At 48.6% G+C, this 25,000-nt stretch overlaps 3 protein-coding genes and 1 pseudogene across 4 annotated transcripts in view; 2 read left to right on the top strand and 2 right to left on the bottom strand.

The window, feature by feature from the left end:
* LOC124018934 (dystrotelin-like) overlaps positions 1 to 744 on the top strand; it is a 7,448-nt gene extending 6,704 nt beyond the window's left edge. Inside the window, exons 7-8 of the mRNA XM_046334260.1 lie at positions 1 to 10; positions 108 to 744. The exon at positions 1 to 10 is cut by the window's left edge and continues 450 nt beyond it. Coding sequence (XP_046190216.1) covers positions 1 to 10; positions 108 to 274 — 177 coding nt within the window. The 3' untranslated portion in view covers positions 275 to 744. The remainder of the gene's footprint in view (positions 11 to 107) is intronic.
* A 110-nt stretch (positions 745 to 854) lies between these two features.
* Positions 855 to 6,066, bottom strand: LOC124018915 (annotated as a pseudogene).
* Positions 6,067 to 6,204: 138 nt separating this feature from the next.
* Positions 6,205 to 9,043, bottom strand: LOC124018941 (elongation factor 1-beta-like). Its single transcript, XM_046334269.1, has 6 exons — positions 8,889 to 9,043; positions 8,144 to 8,266; positions 7,766 to 7,883; positions 7,439 to 7,505; positions 7,024 to 7,149; positions 6,205 to 6,650 (listed from the first exon to the last, which is right to left on the bottom strand). Exons 1-6 carry the CDS (start codon positions 8,966 to 8,968, stop codon positions 6,496 to 6,498), a joined length of 669 nt encoding a protein of 222 aa, XP_046190225.1. The 5' UTR covers positions 8,969 to 9,043; the 3' UTR covers positions 6,205 to 6,495.
* A 334-nt stretch (positions 9,044 to 9,377) lies between these two features.
* The window catches only part of LOC124018940 (NADH-ubiquinone oxidoreductase 75 kDa subunit, mitochondrial-like), a 33,400-nt gene continuing 17,777 nt past the window's right edge, over positions 9,378 to 25,000 (top strand). The window contains exons 1-10 of one of the 2 annotated variants that reach the window (XM_046334267.1): positions 9,378 to 9,674; positions 10,202 to 10,278; positions 10,402 to 10,493; positions 10,611 to 10,877; positions 10,955 to 11,085; positions 12,067 to 12,252; positions 12,370 to 12,504; positions 12,614 to 12,728; positions 14,374 to 14,519; positions 18,027 to 18,155. In XM_046334267.1, coding sequence (XP_046190223.1) covers positions 10,206 to 10,278; positions 10,402 to 10,493; positions 10,611 to 10,877; positions 10,955 to 11,085; positions 12,067 to 12,252; positions 12,370 to 12,504; positions 12,614 to 12,728; positions 14,374 to 14,519; positions 18,027 to 18,155 — 1,274 coding nt within the window. In that variant the 5' untranslated portion in view covers positions 9,378 to 9,674; positions 10,202 to 10,205. Of the gene's footprint in view, positions 9,675 to 9,854; positions 9,910 to 10,201; positions 10,279 to 10,401; positions 10,494 to 10,610; positions 10,878 to 10,954; positions 11,086 to 12,066; positions 12,253 to 12,369; positions 12,505 to 12,613; positions 12,729 to 14,373; positions 14,520 to 18,026; positions 18,156 to 25,000 lie in introns of those variants that run through there. The other variant, XM_046334268.1, reaches the window with a different exon arrangement.

A 25,000-nucleotide genomic window follows, 5' to 3' on the forward strand; every position in this document is an offset into this window, starting at 1 on the left:
ACACATACAGGTGAGTTTACGGATGAGCTCTCTCTAGTTCTACACACTACTACACTTATGTGTGTGTAGTTGTGTGTGTGTATTAAGGTATGAGTATGTTTCTCCAGACTGCAGACGGGAGTTGGAGTTGTTGGAGGCTGCAGAGGAAGTGAGGGACTCGGTGTGTCATCTCGTCTATGCAGTGAACACACACTCCGTCCCAAACGAACACACTTCATGCCCCATCCTCCTACACAACCACAGGCCAGAATATGTATCCAGAAGGCTTCTCTAGACTTTGTCGCCTGATGATGTGAGTTATTGTGTACTTTCCTGATATTTGTATGTAGCACAGTTGTACTGAAATGATTCTGCTCTTTCATTAGAGAAACCTATGACAAAATGTTTTAATTCATGTACATTATTTATTAAATAAACAAGCTTTTGACAAAGTCCTTATAAATGTACAAAAATATCCTGATTGTAAAAAATAAAACTGAGAGCACAACAACCACCATGTGAAAACAGACAGCTTGACAAACATCCTGCTAACTATTCTGCTGCTGGTTTCTGTGCAAAACATGACCGTTTGAGAGAAGGATGGGAAGCAGAGGGAGAGCCAATCTCTCCTCCACTTCTCTACATTCTCTCTCACCCCGTCTCTTCAGAGAGCCAGGGTACATCTCAATAGATGCTCCTCGTCTCCTCTCCTTCATCTGCACTGAGAGCAGGACAGGAGAAAGCAATGTGGAAACAGTCAACGTTTCAGGTAGAATTGTAATGAAGTAGAGCAGACAAAGCTCTTATCATGTGAACATTTGTATCTGCTACATTATGAACATTCACCCTGCTTAACACGCACATTTTACTTCATGTCAGTGCATCTGGAGGAAAGGAGACAAGGAAAGGAAGCCCCTGTAGATGGTTGAGATGCATCCCGTCATCTCCTCACGCTCCTCCTCAGTGTTCGGGTGGGCAGTGGAGCAGGGTGTGTCGGGGGACGACCGGCGGCTTGGTGTTCTGATGGCCTGTTTCAGAGGGGTCGAAGTGACCCCCCTGGCTGGGCTTTTGGGCCTTGGGAGTTTCTTACTCTCTGCGACCCGTCTCGAGGACCCTTTCCTGGACCGGACTGTGGGAGAGAGGTCCTGGGGTGGTGGGGGTTTAGGTGGAGGGCTGATTTGAGGTGGTCGCCCCCTTTTGGAGCTGCGTCTTGCTGGTTGCCGTTCTCCCCTACCCCCTCTTGTCCAAGGCCTGTACGGAGGAGAGTGGTCTTTCTCAGGGGTTAGAGGTCGGTCCATCTTTAACTTCCGTTCTCCTCCTCTCCGCCGGGTCACTTCTGGGTTAGAGTTTGTGTCGGGAGAGAGCGTGCTCAGTAGAAATCGGCTGCTATTGGACAGAGAGGAGCGGCTGAAGGGCGTAGTCACAGATGACCCTGCCTCCGATGAACCCTGACCTTCAGCTCCAAATGACCCCCCTGCCTCTAAGAGTGACCCCGACGCCACACTGTCCCCGCTACGACCCCTCCTCCTACCCCCCGACCCGTCTCTCCCTCCCTCTCCCCCCTGTCTCTCTGTATTGATGTCTGGACTCAGGCTCCTGAACAGTTGTCTGACCACGTGGGACTGGGGGGGTCTGGGGAGGCCAGAGGAGGGGGTGAGATTCAAGCCCTTGGGGGGGTCTTCAGAATGCGGTGTGTGGCAGGGTCATAGTACCTCAGAGGAACCCTTTTGTATTTGACCTTGGCCCCACGTCGCCTTCACACCCGTCACATGACCGTTTCCTGCCACGGTTGCCCCTGGCGATAGGTCTGAGGCGGGGCTTGGGGTCAAAGGGAGGAGTTTCGGGGGAGGAGAGGACATAGATCAGGGTGGTTTTGGGCTGCAGGGGGGTCATGATGCGGGAGTAGGAGACAGGCAGGCGGAGAGAGCACAGCCTTGTCTTCATCATTGGGGTCTTCTCCTGGTCAACGCCGGGGTCCTGACAGGGCAGCGTTAGGATGTCCGGGGATGTGCCCGTCTGGTCCAGCGTTCTCTGTCGGATGGTGGGGATGATGGCTGCTGTAGTCTGTGTCCCGTGACTCACTTTGACCACCTGACACCTGGACGCCAGGCGATAACTCCTACTAACTTTCCTCCGCCTAAACACCTCCCTCCTCCTCCTGTGGCATTCTGGGTCGTCATCTTCATTGTCATGGTCACCAAGGGGAACCCACCCCCCGTCTTCCAACCCCTCCTTCTGGCCACGCTCCATATCTCTGCTGCTCCGCTTCCCATGCCTGTGAATGACATCAGAAATATGAACATGAGGAGAGAGAATAGTAGCCGTTTGGTGGATTTCAATGATGTAGAAATACTCCTGATGAGGCAGGTCAAAATCTGCTCTGTGCGTACCTGGCGAGGGATTCGCTTTTGAAGTAGCAGATGAACCTTCCTTGTCGGAACTCTCGGACCATGTTCTCCACCTTCTGCTCGTCCTCCAGTAGCACCTGGGTCCACGTCTTCCCCAGGAAGGACACAGGGATGTGGGGGAGTGCAGGGAGAATCTCCTCCACTGTTCGTTCCATTTCTCCCTCTGTCTCCCCCATCCTTGCCTCCCCCGCTGTCCTAGTCTCAGGGTTGAGGGCAGAATCCAGCTGGCTGGTGTACATCTGGTCTTCCATATTCACCTGTACCTCCATGAGACAGGCCAGGGCCCTGCCCTCCTGCTCCCCTCCACACTGCCTTAAGCCCACGACCACAGGGATGTCCTTCCTCCGCTCCTTCCCCCTCCCAATAGCCACCTGCACAGGGGTATCCCAGTCCTCATCCGATCCCGAACCCACTCCCAGTGAGCCAGGGAGGCTAAGGTGGAAGCTGTCCGTATCCCCCCCTTGCCTCTCCTCTCTCCCCACCTGTCCATATGTTGTGGTCCCTCTGGTGGTGTTGTGTGGGACTGCGGCCGTAGCAGTGTCTCTGGATCACCTCCTCTATCGTGTCCCCCTCAGGGTCGGAGTGGTCACTGGAGAACGCCTGCTCCTTCTGGGTCTCCCTCCGCCTCCATGGGGGGCACCCCCGCCCACGCGGCCCAGCCAGTGTTTACCGTCCGGGGCTTGGGGTCTGGGGTCCGGTCCCTCGGCCTGTAGGGAGGCTGGTTCTCTGGTGTTTCCTGGGTTATCTGGTCCGTTGGGGTAGCACACAACTGTGGAGAAGCGGGGTAGCAGGGAGGATGCATGGAGGAAGAGGAGTTGCTCCCTCTCTCTCTCCGCCGGTTGGTCTTCCTGTGTGCTTTCCGGTGGAGCGGAGGAGGGGTGTGTCTCGTGGGGTGTGTTGGTAAGTGGTCCGGGGAAGGTGTGTGTGAGTGAGTCCCTTCCTCAGAACTTGGTCTTATATCCTGGTCTGGAGCAGTTGGGGTTAACCTCTCTGACCCCACATTTCCCCCTCTACCTTCTTCTGGTTGGCTGGTCCTTGTTTCCGAGGCAAGATCCACTTCCTGTACGTAAACAAGCTGACAGGAAGAGTCGTCAGAGCTGGGCATGTGCTCTCGGGTTCCGAACGACGCCCAGTCATCGTTGCTGGCGCAGAGATCCAATAACTCCTCCCTGGGAACCAGCGGGCTGCTCAGAGATGGCAGGTCAGCATGGGTGGGGCTTAAGACACACAGAAAGGTCAATCAGAGGAAGGAGACTAGGGCTGACAGAAATAATACTGACAGGGATAGATAGTTGAGGGTGATGTTAACGGATTGTGTGTGTGTGTGTTACCGAGGGTCGTTGTAGCGGTGCGGGTGATGCTGGATTACGTCAGATAAGAATCTCTCCATCAGGCTTCCAGAGGGGACGTAGGTGCGAGTGCTATGAACCACCTCCCTGTGTCTGGGGCTTAGGATGTGCTGCTCCACGTTGTTGTAGAGTATCTGGCAGCAGCTGCAGTAGCCCTGTCTGGGGGGAGGAACTCTTGATGGCCCGGGCTGCTCCTCCTCCCTCTCCCCCCTTGAGGAGAACATGACATGTAACACAACACAACTGATGTGGACACAACCAAAACACGACAAATAAACCCTGTGGGTGTTTGTTGACTCACCTGCTAACAGTGTCCATCTCCTTCTGTGGATCTGTCTGACCCTGCTCTGCATCTGTCAGACAAACAGACAGAACATAACTTCGTGTATCAGAGATAAGGACGTTCACTCCAAAGCTAGCTTGAAATATCGCCAATGCTGTGCTATCGAATTGGATCATTTTCTATACGTTGTAAAGCAGGCGGGCGGTCACGTGTGTTAGTGAGTTAGAGGACCCTGGCTCAAACCCAGTCAGAGGCAGGTTCATAGAGGCAGCGCTATATGCTACGCTAGCACACTGACGCCGTTTACGCTCAGACAATGAAAACTTATATGCACGCTCACAAGCATTTCGCTACACCCACAATAACATCTGCTAAACACGTATATTTTACAAATAAAAATGTAATATGAGTTGGCTAGTAGTACTTTCTGTCCTCTTACCTTGAGCAGAGGGGGCAGACGGCTCGTCAGCAGGCATTTGGTGTTCTACATCTGAAAATATACACAAAGAGGATACTAAAATATAAGTGTATCCTGTACATAAAAGTTGTGTGGCTTGTTATGAAATAAATCATATCCAAAACACCAGAAACCAACTCACTCGCTGGGGGAAGAGTCAGGGAAGCTTCAGTCTCAGGCAGGCCAATCACATTATGTCAGATCAGTCTCCCATCTCCAAGGGAAACCTGATTCTGGACCAACTACTGAAGTAGTGACATATGACAATTAAAAGATGCGGCATTTCAGAGGTTATTTGCTTTTCCAGCATTGCCATAAGGATACAACAAAAGTTAACTGGCTAGTTTACAATTCCAATGTTATTGCTTAGGCCTACTGAGATCTGTATCTTGCATGAATGCAATTTATTCCACGGCGCGCGGAGTTCCATTGGAAATCTGCAGATCGCGCGAGTGAATCGTCTAGACAGCAAGCTCCGCCGTGATTGGTTGGAACGAGGACACGCTGGGCACAGGAAGCCAATTTGGCCTTCTGCTCTGTCCTCGATTAGCTTTCTCAAAATAAATCACAATTTCGCTTCTACAGCAAGGAGCTAGCTGGATGACTGCAATCTGCAGCACTGCTGATATGCATAATTAATGAACACAACATAGCTTTAGGTATCTAGCAAGTAACGAAGTTTTAAAACAGTTGGGAAACAGCTGATTTCGTTATGCTAGCTAGTAGTAGCAGCCTCATTGACGTTAGCTAGCCATGCTTGCACGGTGAGATTCCGGCACTAAAAACACGCTAGAGAAATATAATACAGCAGAGACCCGTTGTAAATTTTAACGAGTTTAGTTTCCATATCCACACAAACATTCCTTCCCGCCTTTTCTTCACCTGTTGTGTTATTCCATTCGGCATCCGTATTTTGCTCTTCTCTTCCCGGAGAAGTGACGTTACCCGGCTTGGCGGACACGAACTCCTACCGGTACCAGAGATTACGGAAGAGGAAGCAAGACATCCATCTCGCAAATATTTGCCGGGTCATATAACGTTAGTCAGTGAACTAAGCTGGCCAGACGTCGCATTTCTCTATACGAGGCACCCCCTAAATTGCTAAGTATTTAGCAACACCATCTTCAATGTAAACTGCTCGAGCTAGATATCTTTATTCAGCCATTGAACTATGCTGTGGCAATATCACAAAGGGACGTTACACTGCTGAGTCTCGCCTACCTCGGGTCCCCAGGTTACCTTTGCGTGAAACGACAATTGTCTCCCAAGGGTCAATTGAATTTAAGGGTAAATCCTATTTTTGAAAATAATGAGCTATGCCCTTCATCTCTATGTTCAAACAGTTCAGAATGACAGCTGTAAAACTGCCATGTAACTTTGGGGGATCCGACCATATGCACACTTTTTGTAAATCTGTCACTTGGCTGCTCGCCCAAAACGAGTTGAACTCGGGGTCGTCCAGGCATCCTTATGGGAAGAAATTACAAATGTCTTTGAATAGCAGAATATAAGGTCTGAGGTAAGTCTCAGATCTTATACTTTTGTCAGAGATGGCAGTCAGTTAACTTGCATTTATGAAGACTGCCCATGACATGTTGACTGATGATACCTGGAACACAAGACCTAAGCCCGTCTTGAATGTTTCACCCAAATACAGAAAATACTCTGGAAATCTATTGAGCACCAACCATTTCTATGTGTCAAAGTTGTTACATTACCATAAACAGCTGAAAATACAATGCGTTTTACTACATTTCAGCAGTTTACAATGTACAATGAATCTCTACACAACCCATTTTAGCAACCCGGAAATGGCAGTGATTTCAACACATTTAGGACCCTCAGAAATCAATTCACCAGCCGAGTTTGACCCAAACACCCAAGTCTTTACTCAAAAGCTACATAAACCAGACAGAACCACTTGTCAGAATATGTAACTAACAAACATTTTCCCATCTGAAGTGTGTTTTATTACAGCTCCAAAGTGCTCAGTGTCTTTGTTGGTAAGTGTTTTGAGTTTTAGATCTTGTTGAAGGCAGCCACATCCATAGACTGGACGTAGTCCTCAAAGGCTGTAATCTGTTCCTCCAGCTGGTCTGTTCCCACCTTGTCGTCCTCTACCACACACCCGATCTGCAGCTTCTTGATGCCATAGCCCACTGGTACCAGCTTGGCTGAAGGGGGAGAAGGGAACAGATGTCAACACAAGTTTTGGTGGAGATATTCAAACAAGAGCAGAGCCCATGACAGATTGAGCAAGATCTACAGAAAAGTGTTCGAGACCAAGCATCCCTGCCTTCCGTGGTCTGTGTGGAGTGTAGACAGACCAGGACAGTAGGAAACACATTTCTGTGTGCAGGGGGCAGCACTGAGACAGCTGCATTGTAACTTAACCTGCAGCAGTCAATAGTAGCACTGGTAACTGTTGCACTGTCAGGTTGTTCCCAGTGAATGGCTGGAATGAAACCATTGCAGGTCCATTCCAGCCTTTACCATGCGCTGTCATCCTGTCACCAGCCACCACTAGTGCACTCTTCCTGCACTTACACTGTCCCCAAAGCAGGCCGTCCATTGAGATGCTGCGAACACACTCCTCCAGCTTGGCCATGTCAGTCTCATCATCCCACGGTTTCACATCAAGCAGGATCGATGACTTGGCGATGAGTGTGGGCTCTGTGGTGGCGAGATGTGCACACAAAAAGAACAGACATACTGACTGTGAGTGTCAACCCCTCAAAACAACCAAGCAAACAATGACCTTGTATTGTCTGGCAGTACTCAGATTATAAAAAGGTGTCCATCACGAATCAGCCGAAAGATGGTGTTAGAATCATCATAGACTAGCCAGCTTTGTGCATGTGGGCAATGTTCCGGCCTTCACAGTGTCGCAGGACATGCACATGTTGTGACTTTTCTAGTCTACATTACACAAGCCGCGCGATGTTAGCTATGCATGACGTACTCTTTGACTTCTTGGCGGCGTAAGCTGCGATTCTCTCCTCCTTCAGCCTTTCTGCCTCCGCGTCCTCCTGCAGGAGTGAGAGAGCAAAGGTTAGTGGGGTCAGCTATGCTTGAGATGAATTTCCAACAGCCAACAGTGTTAAATTCTACAAATACATTGCCTGTCTGCCCCCCCCTTCATTTTTTTGTATGTCAGCTTGCTGAAGACTCCATATAAAACAGTCATTGCTGTAGAACATTTGGGGCCAACATGGATAGTTCTGCGTCTGACATCTCAGACACAGAGGTTTAATAAAGTTGAATTGAATTCAAAACAGGAAGCAGTCACCTCGTCGTCAGAGCCAAACAGGTCCATGTCATCGTCGTCATCCTTTGAGTCTGCAGCTGTGTTGTCTGCCACCCCGGAAGGACCATACTGGCCCAGGGGTTTCTTTACTCCTGGCAAACTGCAGTGAGGAGGGAGATGAGAGAAGGGGAAGACAGAAGTAGAGGACAAAGGGCAGGGAGGCCAGAATGGGCAAGTTAAACAGATGTCCCAATCCGTGTATACACCAATCTTATTTTCATCTATGATCCAGGCTCATCAGTACTTAAAGTTTGTGCATCAGGCAATCAGGCGAAAGATGGTGTGAAATCATCATGCAAATCCTAGATCAGTAGCAACGGGTAACTAGTAATTAACCAGCAATTATAGTGCACAATTCACCTGCCCTTCTGGTTCTGGAATGACTTGATGTGGTTGTACCAGCGAAGAGCATGGCACTGGACTGTTGAGGGGGCTGAGGGGATTGCATCAAACACAGCCACGTCGGCCTGGGAGGGCACCCACCTGCACAGGGAGGAAAGTTAGACGACAGCATAGAATGAGGACAATTGGATCCTAGATATGTGCCTACAGCACATTACAGATATAAAAGTAATGTAGCGCAGATTCCCGTGATTTCATTTCATACTTGATAACCATCACGCAAGTCTCAGAATACTACATGAGCATTCTGGACCTTCCAATTAAACCAAATACCCCCCCCCCGTTTAGTACCAGAGTCTCACTAAATGTCACTCAAGGTGTATTATTATATTATTATTATTAGTTGAGTTACTTAGCAAATTTAGTTAAATATTCGACTTCCCCTCCAATCTAGCAACTTCATGTGCAACCGTCCACATCCTTCAAACTAAGTTAGCAGTTAACCTCACGGAAGAGCATGTAACACCATTACCTACTATGGGTGTCCACAAAAGCTAGCCTCTGGTTTGGCGTCTACTTTAGGACGACACGAGTATAATAACTGAATTCAAAATCATATCCGTAAAATAATTTGCACGAAGTTTAGGTCGCTAAGGTTAGCGAGAAGGTTGCTAACATAGCGAACTTGCCAACTGCGACGCCATTGTTGGCTGGCTAGCTTGGTCGATACATACAACATAAATGGGTACAAATGCCTACCAACCCCTCGATGTAGCTCTTGTCGGCTAAAAAGTCGTTGAGGACCTTGAGGCCGCTAGGAGTTTTCAGGTCGCCAAAGCCCATTGTTCAAGATGCTTCTGAGACGAGACAATACGTGCAGTGCTGGAAGAGCGAAGGAGCGAGGAAGGAACACGAGGAGGATTTTATACCAGTGACGGCGACCCGTGCGACTCCACCTCCTTGTTCTCTCCTTTGAATGTTATTTTCTTTCATTCTAAAAATAATGTTACTTTCACCAAACTGCAGCTATAAAATTAGAGATTCTGTTATTATTTTGATCGTCTCACGATTATACAGAAGTCTCACAAAATGCAGCATATAATCAGCATTCATCACTCTCGTAACAATAATGTTATAATACGATGCAAATAAAAAATCTGGCTTGCTAATGTATTTCAATATATATATCTATTAAACATCAAAGTGGTTATTTAAACAGTGTAAAAGCACACAAATCACGAACATTTAGGAAAGCATTTCAACCGGAAGTACTAACGTTTTACGGGGTGAAAGGGCATATTAGAACTCAACAACGTTAAATATCTTTATGGTTATAATAGTTTTGAACATATGAATATGTTTTATTATTATGTAAATACATGTAACTTAATTTTAAATTAAGAAGTATGGGCAAAATGAGCTATTTCTTCCTTTAATATATCGTGGTGAATCGTTCATTTTCGTTGTTGTGACGGAGATTCGCAGTAGGATTGCTAGCTAGTACATACATAAATCGCTGTTCTGGTCAAGAAGGCCAAATAGCGACAAGGTAAGAATAAAATACCAATACTTCATTCCTATGTGACCATGCCGATCGTATAGTTTACAATCTTTGGATTTAGTAACAGCCAGCCGCTGAAAAATCAGTGCGACGTCCGGTGTCCTTGACTTGTAGTTAGCTAACATTGAACGCTTTAACTTGCTAACCTAGAAAGCATTCAACACCAAGAGAACGTCAACCGCTGTACCAGGGCTAACATCAGAGATAGGGGAGACCGTTAGATGTAACTTAACTGACGTGGACATGGATTCACTCTTATGTTGACTGTGTGTGTGACAACTTCTAGCAAGGCTGTCCGATTTTGTTGTAACATCTTGAGTTTACAGCTCGTTACGCATTTGCCATAGATCACCGGTAGTGGTGCACATATGATCATAATTAATCAAACTAACGTAATTTGTTATGACATATGCAACCCATACAGTGAATTACTCTTAGATAAGATAGCTACAAGTATTAGCTATAGCCACAGTAGCCAGTTAGAGATGTTTGACTTCTGCGCTCTCTCTTTCTAGCGTCATGTTGCGTTTGCCATCCGTTAGCCGCGCGCTAGCAGGGGCAGCCAAGGGCAGCCTGGCCCCCTCCAACAATGGTAAAGATCGTGTGTGCACCCTCAAGCTACTTGGATACATTCATGTGTTTTGAAGAGAACACTCACAATTTCTCTCTAGGGTTTCTGGTTGCTTTGAAGTGTAATCTCTATCCGTGTTTGCAGTGCGTACCTCAGCGAGAGCTGCCAGTAACATGGTGGAGGTGTTTGTTGACGGGAAACCAGTGGAGGTGCTGCCTGGAACCACCGTGCTGCAGGTAACCTTTGACCTCACCCTGACCCCAATCACCCTGTAGGGTTCAATTCTAGGCCTGGTGACTAATTGGGGTTGTGTGTTTTATCGTGACTGACTCATTGTATCTGTGTGTGTTTAGGCCTGTGAGAAGATGGGGGTGCAGATTCCTCGGTTCTGCTACCACGAGCGCCTGTCCGTGGCTGGGAACTGCAGAATGTGTCTGGTGGAGATTGAGAAAGCACCAAAGCTGGCGGCCGCGTGCGCCATGCCAGTGATGAAAGGCTGGAACATCCTGACCAACTCAGAGAAGACCCGCAAGGCCAGAGAGGGAGTGATGGAGTTCCTGCTGGCTAACCACCCTCTGGACTGCCCCATCTGTGACCAGGGAGGAGAGTGTGACCTTCAGGTAAAAACACACTCTGGATGTGTAAATGGACACACACACACTGACTGTTGTGTTTTTGGGTTTGGTTTGTGTCTCAGGACCAGTCCATGCAGTTTGGTTCAGACCGCAGTCGTTTCTCTGAGGACAAGCGGGCTGTGGAGGATAAGAACATTGGACCACTCATCAAAACAATCATGACCCGCTGCATCCAGTGCACACGCTGTATCCGGTGAGTACTATGCTCAGTATGTCCTTCTCAGCCACCGTACTCCTCACTCTCTCTCTCACTCCCTTCGCTTGGTTAAAAGAAATCTATATATATACACTACCATTCAAAAGTTTGGGGTCACTTAGAAATGTCCTTGTTTTTGAAAGAAAAGCTTCTTTTTTTGTCCATTAAAATAACATAATATTGATAGTGTAGACATTGTTAATGTTGTAAATGACTGTTGTAGCTGGAAACGGCTGATTTTCTTTTTTTTAGTGAAATATCTACATAGGCGTACAGAGGCCCATTATCAGCAACCATCACTCCTGTGTTCCAATGGCACATTCTGTTAGCTAATCCATTTTTAAAATTTGAAAGGCTAATTGATCATTAGAAAACCCTTTTTCAATTACGTTTGCACAGCTGAACACTGTTGTGCTGATTAAGGAAGCACTACAACTGGCCTTCTTTAGACTAGTTGAGTATCTGGAGCATCATCATTTGTGGGTTCATTTTTATTTTATTTTTCCAAAACAAAGACATTTCTAAGTTACCCCAAACTTTAGAACGGTAGTGTATATTTAACTTTTATTTAACTAGGGAAGTCAATTAAGAAAAAAATCGTATTTACAATGCCGGCCTATCCCGGCCATACCAGGACGACGCTGGGCCAATTGTGCGCCGCCCTATGGGACTCCCAATCACAGCCGGGTGTGATACAGCCTGGATTTGAACCAGGGACTGTAGTGACGCCTCTTGCACTGAGATGCAGTGTTTTAGACCGCTGTGCCACTCGGGAGCCCCAGTATGTCCTTGTCATCCACTGTATTCCTCTCTCTCTCTGCTCTGAGTGTCCTTCCCAGCCACCGTACTCCAATTTCCACTCTGTATACATTCTAATGCTAGGCCTTTGTCCCCAAATGCCAGTTTTGCCTGTGAAATTGCAGGCCATGGGGTGGTATTGACCAGTTGATTTGATAGTTTTTTTTCTCCCTATGCCAGTTTTGCCAGTGAGATTGCAGGTGTAGAGGACCTGGGTACCACAGGCAGAGGGAACAACATGCAGGTGGGAACGTACGTGGAGAAGATGTTCATGTCTGAGATGTCAGGAAACGTCATCGACATCTGTCCCGTAGGAGCCCTCACTTCCAAACCATACGCCTTCACCTCACGACCCTGGGAGACCAGGTAAGTGTGTGTTTGTAAAAAAGGACGATGGAACTACACTCTAGATCTAGTATATAGACATGATAGAGGTGGAGGCAGTACCATTGTTGGGTGTGTAACCTTGCTGTGTGTTTGCAGGAAGACTGAGTCTATAGATGTGTTGGATGCAGTAGGCAGTAACATCATTGTGAGTACGCGTGGTGGAGAGGTGATGAGGGTTCTGCCCCGCCTGAACGAAGACATCAACGAGGAGTGGATCTCAGACAAGACCAGGTGAGACATAGAACTTGCCCACACCTGGCCCTAACCACGCCCCTTACCTGTCTATCACCCTGCAAACAGCTGGGACTTCAATCAGTATATATAATGTGTGTGTGTGTAGGTTTGCGTATGACGGTCTGAAGCGCCAGAGGCTGACCCAGCCTATGGTGAAGGACGCGTCAGGACAGCTGGTCCCCACATCCTGGGAAGACGTACTCACACGCGTGGCCGGAGCAGTAAGTCTCTGTGTAGTGTCTGTCACTGATGTCACTCAACAGACATGTTGGACACTGTAGGCAATGACATTGTTTTCTGTCTGTCTGAAGATCTGAAGTGGTGTCTAATCTTTATGTCTGTATAAAAAGTTAGTATATACAGTGCATTTCAAAAGTATTCAGACCCCTTGACTTTTCCCACTATTTGTTGCGTTACAGCCTTATTCTAAAGGTGATTAAATCGTTTTCCCCCCTCAATCTACACACAATACCCCATAATGACAAAGCAAAAACCGTTTTTTAGAAATGTTTGCAAATGTATTAAAAAAGAACATATCACATCACAGGTATTCAGACCCTTTACTCAGTACATTGTTGAAACACCTTTGGAAGCGATTACAGCCTTGAGTCTTCTTGGGTATGACGCTACAAGCTTGGCACACGTGTATTTGGGGAGTTTTTCCCCTTCTCTGCAGATCCTCTCAAGCTCTGTCAGGTTGGAAGGGGAGCGTCACTGCACAGCTATTTTCAGGTCTCTCCAGAGATGTTTGATCTGGTTCAAGTCCAGGCTCTGGCTGGGACACTCCATGACATTGAGACTTGTCCCGAAGCCACTCCTGCGTTGTCTTGGCTGTGTGCTTAGGGTTGTTGTCCTGTTGGGAGGTGAACCTTCGCCCCAGTCTGAGAACCTGCTCCAGAGTGCTCAGGACTTCATCAAAGATCTCTCAGTACTTTGCTCCGTTTATCTCCATCAGGCCAAAGTGTTCAATTGTGGTTTCATCAGACCTGAGAATCTTGTTTCTCATGGTCTGAGAGTCATTTAGGTGCCTTTTTACAAACTCCAAGCAGGCTGTCATGTGCCATTTACTGAGGAGTGGCTTCCGTCTGGCCACTCTACCATAAATGCCTGATTGGCGGAGTGCTGCAGAGATGGTTGTACTTCTGGATGTTTCTCCCATCTCCACAGAGTAACTCTGGAGCTCTGTCAGAGTGACCATCGGGTTCTTTGCCACCTCCCTGACTAAGGCCCTTCTCCCCCGATTGCTCAGTTTGGCCGGGCGGCCAGATCTAGGAGGAATCTTAGTGGTTCTAAACTTCCTCCATTTAATAATGACGAAGGCCACTGTGTTCTTGGGGACCTTCAATGCTGCAGATTTTTTTGGTACCCTTCCCCAGATCTGTGCCTCGACACAATCCTGTCTCAGAGCTCTTTGGACAATTCCTCCAACCACATGGCTTGATTTTTGCTCTGACATGCACTGTCAACTGTGGGACCTTATATAGACAGGTGTGTGCCTTTCCAAATCATGTCTAATCAATTGAATTGACCACAGGTGGACTCCAAGTTGTACAAACATCTCAAGGATGATCAATGGAAAACGGATGCACCTGAGCTCAATTTTGAGTCTCAGAGCAAAGGTTCTGAATACTTATGTAAATATTGTATTTCTGTTTTGGAAAATAAATTTGATAACATTTCTATAAACCTGTTTTCGCTTTGTCATTGTGGGGTATTGTGATGTCAAATTGGCATTGTGTGTAGCTTGAGGAAATACATTAATTTAATACATTTTAAAATGACTCTGTAACGTAACAAAATGAAGGGGTCTGAATACTTTCCTGAATGCACTGTATGTATGTTTAGGTATCATGTGTGTGTGTATAGTTGCAGGGAGCCCAGGGCAGTGATGTGGCAGCCATAGCTGGAGGCATGGTGGATGCAGAGGCTCTGGTGTCTCTGAAGGACCTGCTCAACAGACTGAACAGTGACAACCTCTGTACCGAGGAGGTCTTCCCTGATGCTGGGGCTGGGTGAGTCAGGGTGGGGGTCTTCCCTGATGCTGGGGCTGGGTGAGTCAGGGTGGGGGTCTTCCCTGATGCTGGGGATGGGTGAGTCAGGGTGGAGGTCTTCCCTGATGCTGGGGATGGGTGAGTCAGGGTGGAGGTCTTCCCTGATGCTGGGGATGGGTGAGTCAGGGTGGGGGTCTTCCCTGATGCTGGGGCTGGGTGAGTCAGGGTGGGGCTGGGTGAGTCAGGGTGGGGTCTTCCCTGATGCTGGGGCTGGGTGAGTCAGGGTGGGGGTCTTCCTGATGCTGGGGCTGGGTGAGTCAGGGTGGGGGTCTTCCCTGATGCTGGGGCAGGGTGAGTCAGGGTGGGGGTCTTCCCTGATGCTGGGGCAGGGTGAGTCAGGGTGGGGGTCTTCCCTGATGCTGGGGCTGGGTGAGTCAGGGTGGGGGTCTTCCCTGATGCTGGGGCTGGGTGAGTCAGGGTGGAGGTCTTCCCTGATGCTGGGGCTGGGTGAGTCAGGGTGGGGGTCTTCCCTGATGCTGGGGCTGGGTGAGTCAGGGTGGGGGTCTTCCCTGATGCTGGGGCTGGGTGAGTCAGGGTGGGGGTCTTCCCTGATGCTGGGTGAGTCAGGGTGGGGTCTTCCCTGATGCTGGGGCTGGGTGAGTCAGGGTGGGGTCTTCCTGATGCTGGGGCTGGGTGAGTCAGGGTGGAGGTCTTCCCTGATGCTGGGGCTGGGTGAGTCAGGGTGGGGGTCTTCCCTGATGCTGGGTGAGTCAGGGTGGGGGTCTTCCCTGATGCTGGGGCTGGGTGAGTCAGGGTGGAGGTCTTCCCTGATGCTGGGGCTGGGTGAGTCAGGGTGGGGGTCTTCCCTGATGCTGGGTGAGTCAGGGTGGGGGTCTTCCCTGATGCTGGGGCTGGGTGAGTCAGGGTGGGGGTCTTCCCTGATGCTGGGGATGGGTGAGTCAGGGTGGAGGTCTTCCCTGATGCTGGGGATGGGTGAGTCAGGGTGGAGGTCTTCCCTGATGCTGGGGCTGGGTGAGTCAGGGTGGGGGTCTTCCCTGATGCTGGGGCTGGGTGAGTCAGGGTGGAGCTGGGTGAGTCAGGGTGGGGGTCTTCCCTGATGCTGGGGCTGGGTGAGTCAGGTTGGGGGTCTTCCCTGATGCTGGGGCAGGGTGAGTCAGGGTGGGGGTCTTCCCTGATGCTGGGGCAGGGTGAGTCAGGGTGGGGTCTTCCCTGATGCTGGGGCTGGGTGAGTCAGGGTGGGGGTCTTCCCTGATGCTGGGGCTGGGTGAGTCAGGGTGGAGGTCTTCCCTGATGCTGGGGCTGGGTGAGTCAGGGTGGGGGTCTTCCCTGATGCTGGGGCTGGGTGAGTCAGGGTGGAGCTGGGTGAGTCAGGGTGGGGGTCTTCCCTGATGCTGGGGCTGGGTGAGTCAGGGTGGGGGTCTTCCCTGATGCTGGGTGAGTCAGGGCGGGGTCTTCCCTGATGCTGGGGATGGGTGAGTCAGGGTGGGGTTCTTCCCTGATGCTGGGGATGGGTGAGTCGGGGTGGGGGTCTTCCCTGATGCTGGGGCTGGGTGAGTCAGGGTGGAGGTCTTCCCTGGTGCTGGGGCTGGGTGAGTCAGGGTGGGGGTCTTCCTGATGCTGGGTGAGTCAGGGTGGGGGTCTTCCCTGATGCTGGGGCTGGGTGAGTCAGGGTGGAGGTCTTCCCTGATGCTGGGGCTGGGTGAGTCAGGGTGGGGTCTTCCCTGATGCTGGGTGAGTCAGGGTGGGGGTCTTCCCTGATGCTGGGGATGGGTGAGTCGGGGTGGGGGTCTTCCCTGATGCTGGGGATGGGTGAGTCGGGGTGGGGGTCTTCCCTGATGCTGGGGATGGGTGAGTCGGGGTGGGGGTCTTCCCTGATGCTGGGGATGGGTGAGTCGGGGTGGGGGTCTTCCCTGATGCTGGGGATGGGTGAGTCGGGGTGGGGGTCTTCCTGATGCTGGGGATGGGTGAGTCGGGGTGGGGTCTTCCCTGATGCTGGGTGAGTCAGGGTGGGGGTCTTCCCTGATGCTGGGGATGGGTGAGTCGGGGTGGGGGTCTTCCTGATGCTGGGGCTGGGTGAGTCAGGGTGGAGGTCTTCCCTGATGCTGGGGCTGGGTGAGTCAGGGTGGGGGTCTTCCCTGATGCTGGGTGAGTCAGGGTGGGGGTCTTCCCTGATGCTGGGGCTGGGTGAGTCAGGGTGGGGATCTTCCCTGATGCTGGGGCTGGGTGAGTCAGGGTGGGGGTCTTCCCTGATGCTGGGTGAGTCAGGGTGGGGGTCTTCCCTGATGCTGGGGATGGGTGAGTCGGGGTGGGGGTCTTCCCTGATGCTGGGGCTGGGTGAGTCGGGGTGGGGGTCTTCCCTGATGCTGGGTCTGGGTGGGGGTCTTCCCTGATGCTGGGGCTGGGTGAGTCAGGGTGGGGTTCTTCCCTGATGCTGGGGCTGGGTGAGTCAGGGTGGGGGTCTTCCCTGATGCTGGGGCTGGGTGAGTCAGGGTGGGGGTCTTCCCTGATGCTGGGGCTGGGTGAGTCAGGGTGGGGGTCTTCCCTGATGCTGGGGCTGGGTGAGTCAGGGTGGGGGTCTTCCCTGATGCTGGGGATGGGTGAGTCAGGGTGGAGGTCTTCCCTGATGCTGGGTGAGTCAGGGTGGAGGTCTTCCCTGATGCTGGGTGAGTCAGGGTGGAGGTCTTCCCTGATGCTGGGTGAGTCAGGGTGGAGGTCTTCCCTGATGCTGGGTGAGTCAGGGTGGGGGTCTTCCCTGATGCTTGGTGAGTCAGGGTGGGGGTCTTCCCTGATGCTGGGGCTGGGTGAGTCAGGGTGGGGGTCTTCCCTGATGCTGGGGATGGGTGAGTCAGGGTGGGGGTCTTCCCTGATGCTGGGTGAGTCAGGGTGGAGGTCTTCCCTGATGCTGGGTGAGTCAGGGTGGAGGTCTTCCCTGATGCTGGGTGAGTCAGGGTGGAGGTCTTCCCTGATGCTGGGTGAGTCAGGGTGGGGGTCTTCCCTGATGCTTGGTGAGTCAGGGTGGGGGTCTTCCCTGATGCTTGGTGAGTCAGGGTGGGGTTCTTCCCTGATGCTGGGGATGGGTGAGTCGGGGTGGGGGTCTTCCCTGATGCTGGGGCTGGGTGAGTCGGGGTGGAGGTCTTCCCTGATGCTGGGGCTGGGTGAGTCAGGGTGGAGGTCTTCCCTGATGCTGGGGATGGGTGAGTCAGGGTGGAGGTCTTCCCTGATGCTGGGGCTGGGTGAGTCAGGGTGGGGGTCTTTCCTGATGCTGGGGCTGGTTAAATCAGGGAGGGGGAGGTACGAAAGGGTGGGGGAGCGTGCTGAGTCAATGGGGAGGGAGGGGAAGAATAAGGGTGTGGGAGTAAGGGGTAAGTAGTGGGGAAGGAGTTAGTGGGAGTGAGTGTTGTGTCATGGTTAGATTATGGTTGGTTATGGTATATAATAATAGTTTGTATTATGGTAAGTAATAGGTTGGCTCATGATTAGTAAAAGGTTGTATTGTGGTTTGTGTAGCTCTGACCTGCGTTCCAACTACCTGCTGAACTCTGGGATCAGTGGCATTGAGGAAGCTGACCTGCTGTTACTTATAGGAACCAACCCTCGTTACGAGGCTCCACTCTTCAATGCACGCGTCCGCAAGAGGTACACACACACACACATCTAAACTCACTCATTCACACACACACACACATCTAAACTCACTCATTCACACACACACACACACACACACACACACACACACACACACACACACACACACACACACACACACACACACACACACACACATCTAAACACACACACACACACACACACATCTAAACTCACACACACACACACACACACACATCTAAACTCACACACACACACACACACACACATCTAAACTCACACACACACACACACACACACATCTAAACTCACACACACACACACACACACACATCTAAACTCACACACACACACACACACACACATCTAAACTCACACACACACACACACACACACATCTAAACTCACACACACACACACACACACACATCTAAACTCACACACACACACACACACACACATCTAAACACACACACACACATCTAAACTCACACACACACACACACACACACACACATCTAAACTCACACACACACACACACACACACATCTAAACTCACACACACACACACACACACACATCTAAACTCACACACACACACACACACACACATCTAAACTCACACACACACACACACACACACATCTAAACTCACACACACACACACACACACATCTAAACTCACACACACACACACATCTAAACTCACACACACACACACACACACACATCTAAACTCACACACACACACACACACACACATCTAAACTCACACACACACACACACACACACATCTAAACTCACACACACACACACACACACACATCTAAACTCACACACACACACACACACACACATCTAAACTCACACACACACACACACACACACATCTAAACTCACACACACACACACATCTAAACTCACACACACACACACACACACACATCTAAACTCACACACACACACACACACATCTAAACTCACACACACACACATCTAAACTCACACACACACACACACACATCTAAACTCACACACACACACACACACACACACACACGCATCTAAACTCACACACACACACACGCATCTAAACTCACACACTCACACACGCATCTAAACTCACACACACACACACACACACACACATCTAAACTCACACACACACACACACACACACATCTAAACTCACACACACACACACACACACACACATCTAAACTCACACACACACACACACACACACACACATCTAAACTCACACACACACACACACACACACACACACACACACATCTAAACTCACACACACACACACATCTAAACTCACACACACACACACATCTAAACACACACACACACACACACACACACACACACACACACACACACACACACACACACACACACACACACACACACACACACACACACATCTAAAAACACACACACACACACACATCTAAACACACACACACACACACACACATCTAAACTCACACACACACACACACACATCTAAACTCACACACACACACACACACATCTAAACTCACACACACATCTAAACTCACACACACACACACACATCTAAACTCACACACACACACACACACACATCTAAACTCACACACACACACACACACACACACATCTAAACTCACACACACACACACACACACACACACACACACACACACATCTAAACTCACACACACACACACATCTAAACTCACACACACACACGCATCTAAACTCACACACACACACACACACACACACACACACACACACACACACACACACACACACACACACACACACACACACACACACATCTACACACACACACACACACACACACATCTACACACACACACACACACACACACATCTAAACTCACACACACACACACACACACACATCTAAACTCACACACACACACACACACATCTAAACTCACACACACACACACACATCTAAACTCACACACACACACACATCTAAACTCACACACACATCTAAACTCACACACACACACACACATCTAAACTCACACACACACACACACACACACACATCTAAACTCACACACACACACACACACACACATCTAAACTCACACACACACACACACACACACACATCTAAACTCACACACACACACACACATCTAAACTCACACACACACACACACACACATCTAAACTCACACACACACACACACACACATCTAAACTCACACACACACACACACACACATCTAAACTCACACACACACACACCTAAACTCACACACACACACACACATCTAAACTCACACACACACACACCTAAACTCACACACACACACACACACATCTAAACTCACACACACATCTAAACTCACACACACACACACACACACATCTAAACTCACACACACACACACACACATCTAAACTCACACACACACACACACACACACACACACACATCTAAACTCACACACACACACACATCTAAACTCACATACACACACACACACACACCTAAACTCACACACACACACACACACATCTAAACTCACACACACATCTAAACTCACACACACACACTAAACACACATCTAAACTCACACACACACACACACATCTAAACTCACACACACACACACACACACACACACATCTAAACTCACACACACACACACACACACACATCTAAACTCACACACACACACACACACACATCTAAACTCTCACACACACACACACACACATCTAAACTCACACACACACACACACACACATCTAAACTCTAAACTCACACACACACACACACACATCTAAACTCACACACACACACACACATCTAAACTCACACACACACACACCTAAACTCACACACACACACACACACACATCTAAACTCACACACACACACACATCTAAACTCTAAACACACACACACACACACACAAACTCACACACACACACACACACACACATCTAAACTCACACACACACACACACACACACACATCTAAACTCACACACACACACACACACACACACACATCTAAACTCACACACACACACACACACACACACATCTAAACTCACACACACACACACACACACACACACACACACACACACATCTAAACTCACACACACACATCTAAACTCACACACACATCTAAACATCTAAACACACACACACACACACACACATCTAAACTCACACACACACACACACACACATCTAAACTCACACACACACACACACACATCTAAACTCACACACACACACACACACACACATCTAAAACACACACACACACACACATCTAAACTCACACACACACACACACACACACACACACATCTAAACACACACACACACACACACACATCTAAACTCACACACACACATCACACACACACACACATCTAAACTCACACACACACACACACACACATCTAAACACACACACACACACACACATCTAAACTCACACACACACACACACACATCTAAACTCACACACACACACACACACACACATCTAAACTCACACACACACACACACACACATCTAAACTCACACACACACACACATCTAAACTCACACACACACACATCTAAACACACACACACACACATCTAAACTCACACACACACACACATCTAAACTCACACACACACACACACACACATCTAAACTCACACACACACACACACACATCTAAACTCACACACACACACACACACACACATCTAAACTCACACACACACACACACACACACACACACACACACACATCTAAACTCACACACACACACACATCTAAACTCACACACACACACACATCTAAACTCACACACACACACACATCTAAACTCACACACACACACACATCTAAACTCACACACACACACACATCTAAACTCACACACACACACACACACATCTAAACTCACACACACACACACACACATCTAAACTCACACACACACACACACACACACACATCTAAACTCACACACACACACACACACACACATCTAAACTCACACACACACACACACACACACACACACACATCTAAACTCACACACACACACACACACACATCTAAACTACACACACACACACACATCTAAACTCACACACACACACACACACATCTAAACTCACACACACACACACACACACACACACATCTAAACTCACACACACACACACACACACATCTAAACTCACACACACACACACACACATCTAAACTCACACACACACACACACACATCTAAACTCACACACACACACACACACACACACACACACATCTAAACTCACACACACACACACACACACACATCTAAACTACACACACACACACACACACACACACACACATCTAAACTCACACACACACACACATCTAAACTCACACACACACACACACACTACATCTAACTCACACACACACACACACACACATCTAAACTCACACACACACACACACACACATCTAAACTCACACACACACACACACACACACACATCTAAACTCACACACACACACACACACATCTAAACTCACACACACACACACACACACACACACATCTAAACTCACACACACACACACACACACATCTAAACTCACACACACACACACACACACATCTAAACTCACACACACACACACACACACACACACATCTAAACTCACACACACACACACACACACACATCTACATCTAAACACACACACACACACACATCTAAACTCACACACACACACACACACACATCTAAACTCACACACACACACACACACATCTAAACTCTAAACACACACACACACACATCTAAACTCACACACACACACATCTAAACTCACACACACACACACACACACATCTAAACTCACACACACACACACACACACATCTAAACACACACACACACACACACACACACACACATCTAAACTACACACACACACACACACACACACACACATCTAAACTCACACACACACACACACACACACATCTAAACTCACACACACACACACACACACATCTAAACTCACACACACACACACACACATCTAAACTACAACACACACACACACACACACACACACACACACACATCTAAACTCACACACACACACACACACACATCTAAACTCACACACACACACACACACACATCTAAACTCACAACACACACACACACACACACACACACACACACATCTAAACTCACACACACACACTAAACACACACATCTAAACTCACACACACACACACACACACACAAATCTAAACACACACACACACACACACACACATCTAAAACACACACACACACACACACACACACATCTAAACTCACACACACACACACACACACACACATCTAAACTCACACACACACACACACACACATCTAAACACACACACACACACACACACACACACACATCTAAACTCACACACACACACACACACACACACATCTAAACTCACACACACACACACACACACACACACATCTAAACTCACACACACACACACACACATCTAAACTAAACACACACACATCTAAACTCACACACACACACACACACACATCTAAACTCACACACACACACACACACACACACATCTAAACTCACACACACACACACACACACACACACACATCTAAACTCACACACACACACACACACATCTAAACTCACACACACACACACACACACATCTAAACACACACACATCTAAACACACATCTAAACTCACACACACACACACACACACACACACACATCTAAACTCACACACACACACACACACACACTAAACACACATCTAAACACACACATCTAAACTCACACACACACACACACACACATCTAAACTCACACACACACACACACACACACACATCTAAACTCACACACACACACACACACATCTAAACTCACACACACATCTACACACACACACACACACACACATCTAAACTCACACACACACACACACACACATCTAAACTCACACACACACACACACACACACACACATCTAAACTCACACACACACACACACACACACATCTAAACTCACACACACACACACACACACACATCTAAACTCACACACACACACACACACACATCTAAACTCACACACACACACACACACACATCTAAACTCACACACACACACACACATCTAAACACACACACACACACACACACACATCTAAACTCACACACACACACACACACACACACACATCTAAACACACACACACACACACACACATCTAAACTCACACACACACACACACACACACATCTAAACTCACACACACACACACACACATCACACACACACACACACACACATCTAAACTCACACACACACACACACACACACATCTAAACTCACACACACACACACACACACACACACACACATCTAAACTCACACACACACACACACACACACATCTAAACTCACACACACACACACACACACACACATCTAAACACACACACACACACACACACATCTAAACTCACACACACACACACACACACAAATCTAAACTCACACACACACACACACACACACACTACACACTCTAAACTCACACACACACACACACACACACATCACACACACACACACACACACATCTAAACTCACACACACACACACACACACATCTAAACTCACACACACACACACACACACTAAACTCACACACATCTAAACTAAACACACACACACACACACACACACACACACACACACATCTAAACTCACACACACACACACACACACATCTAAACTCACA

This window comes from Oncorhynchus gorbuscha, unplaced genomic scaffold (genome assembly GCF_021184085.1).
Source record: "Oncorhynchus gorbuscha isolate QuinsamMale2020 ecotype Even-year unplaced genomic scaffold, OgorEven_v1.0 Un_scaffold_590, whole genome shotgun sequence".
Classification (NCBI taxonomy): Eukaryota; Metazoa; Chordata; class Actinopteri; order Salmoniformes; family Salmonidae; genus Oncorhynchus; species Oncorhynchus gorbuscha.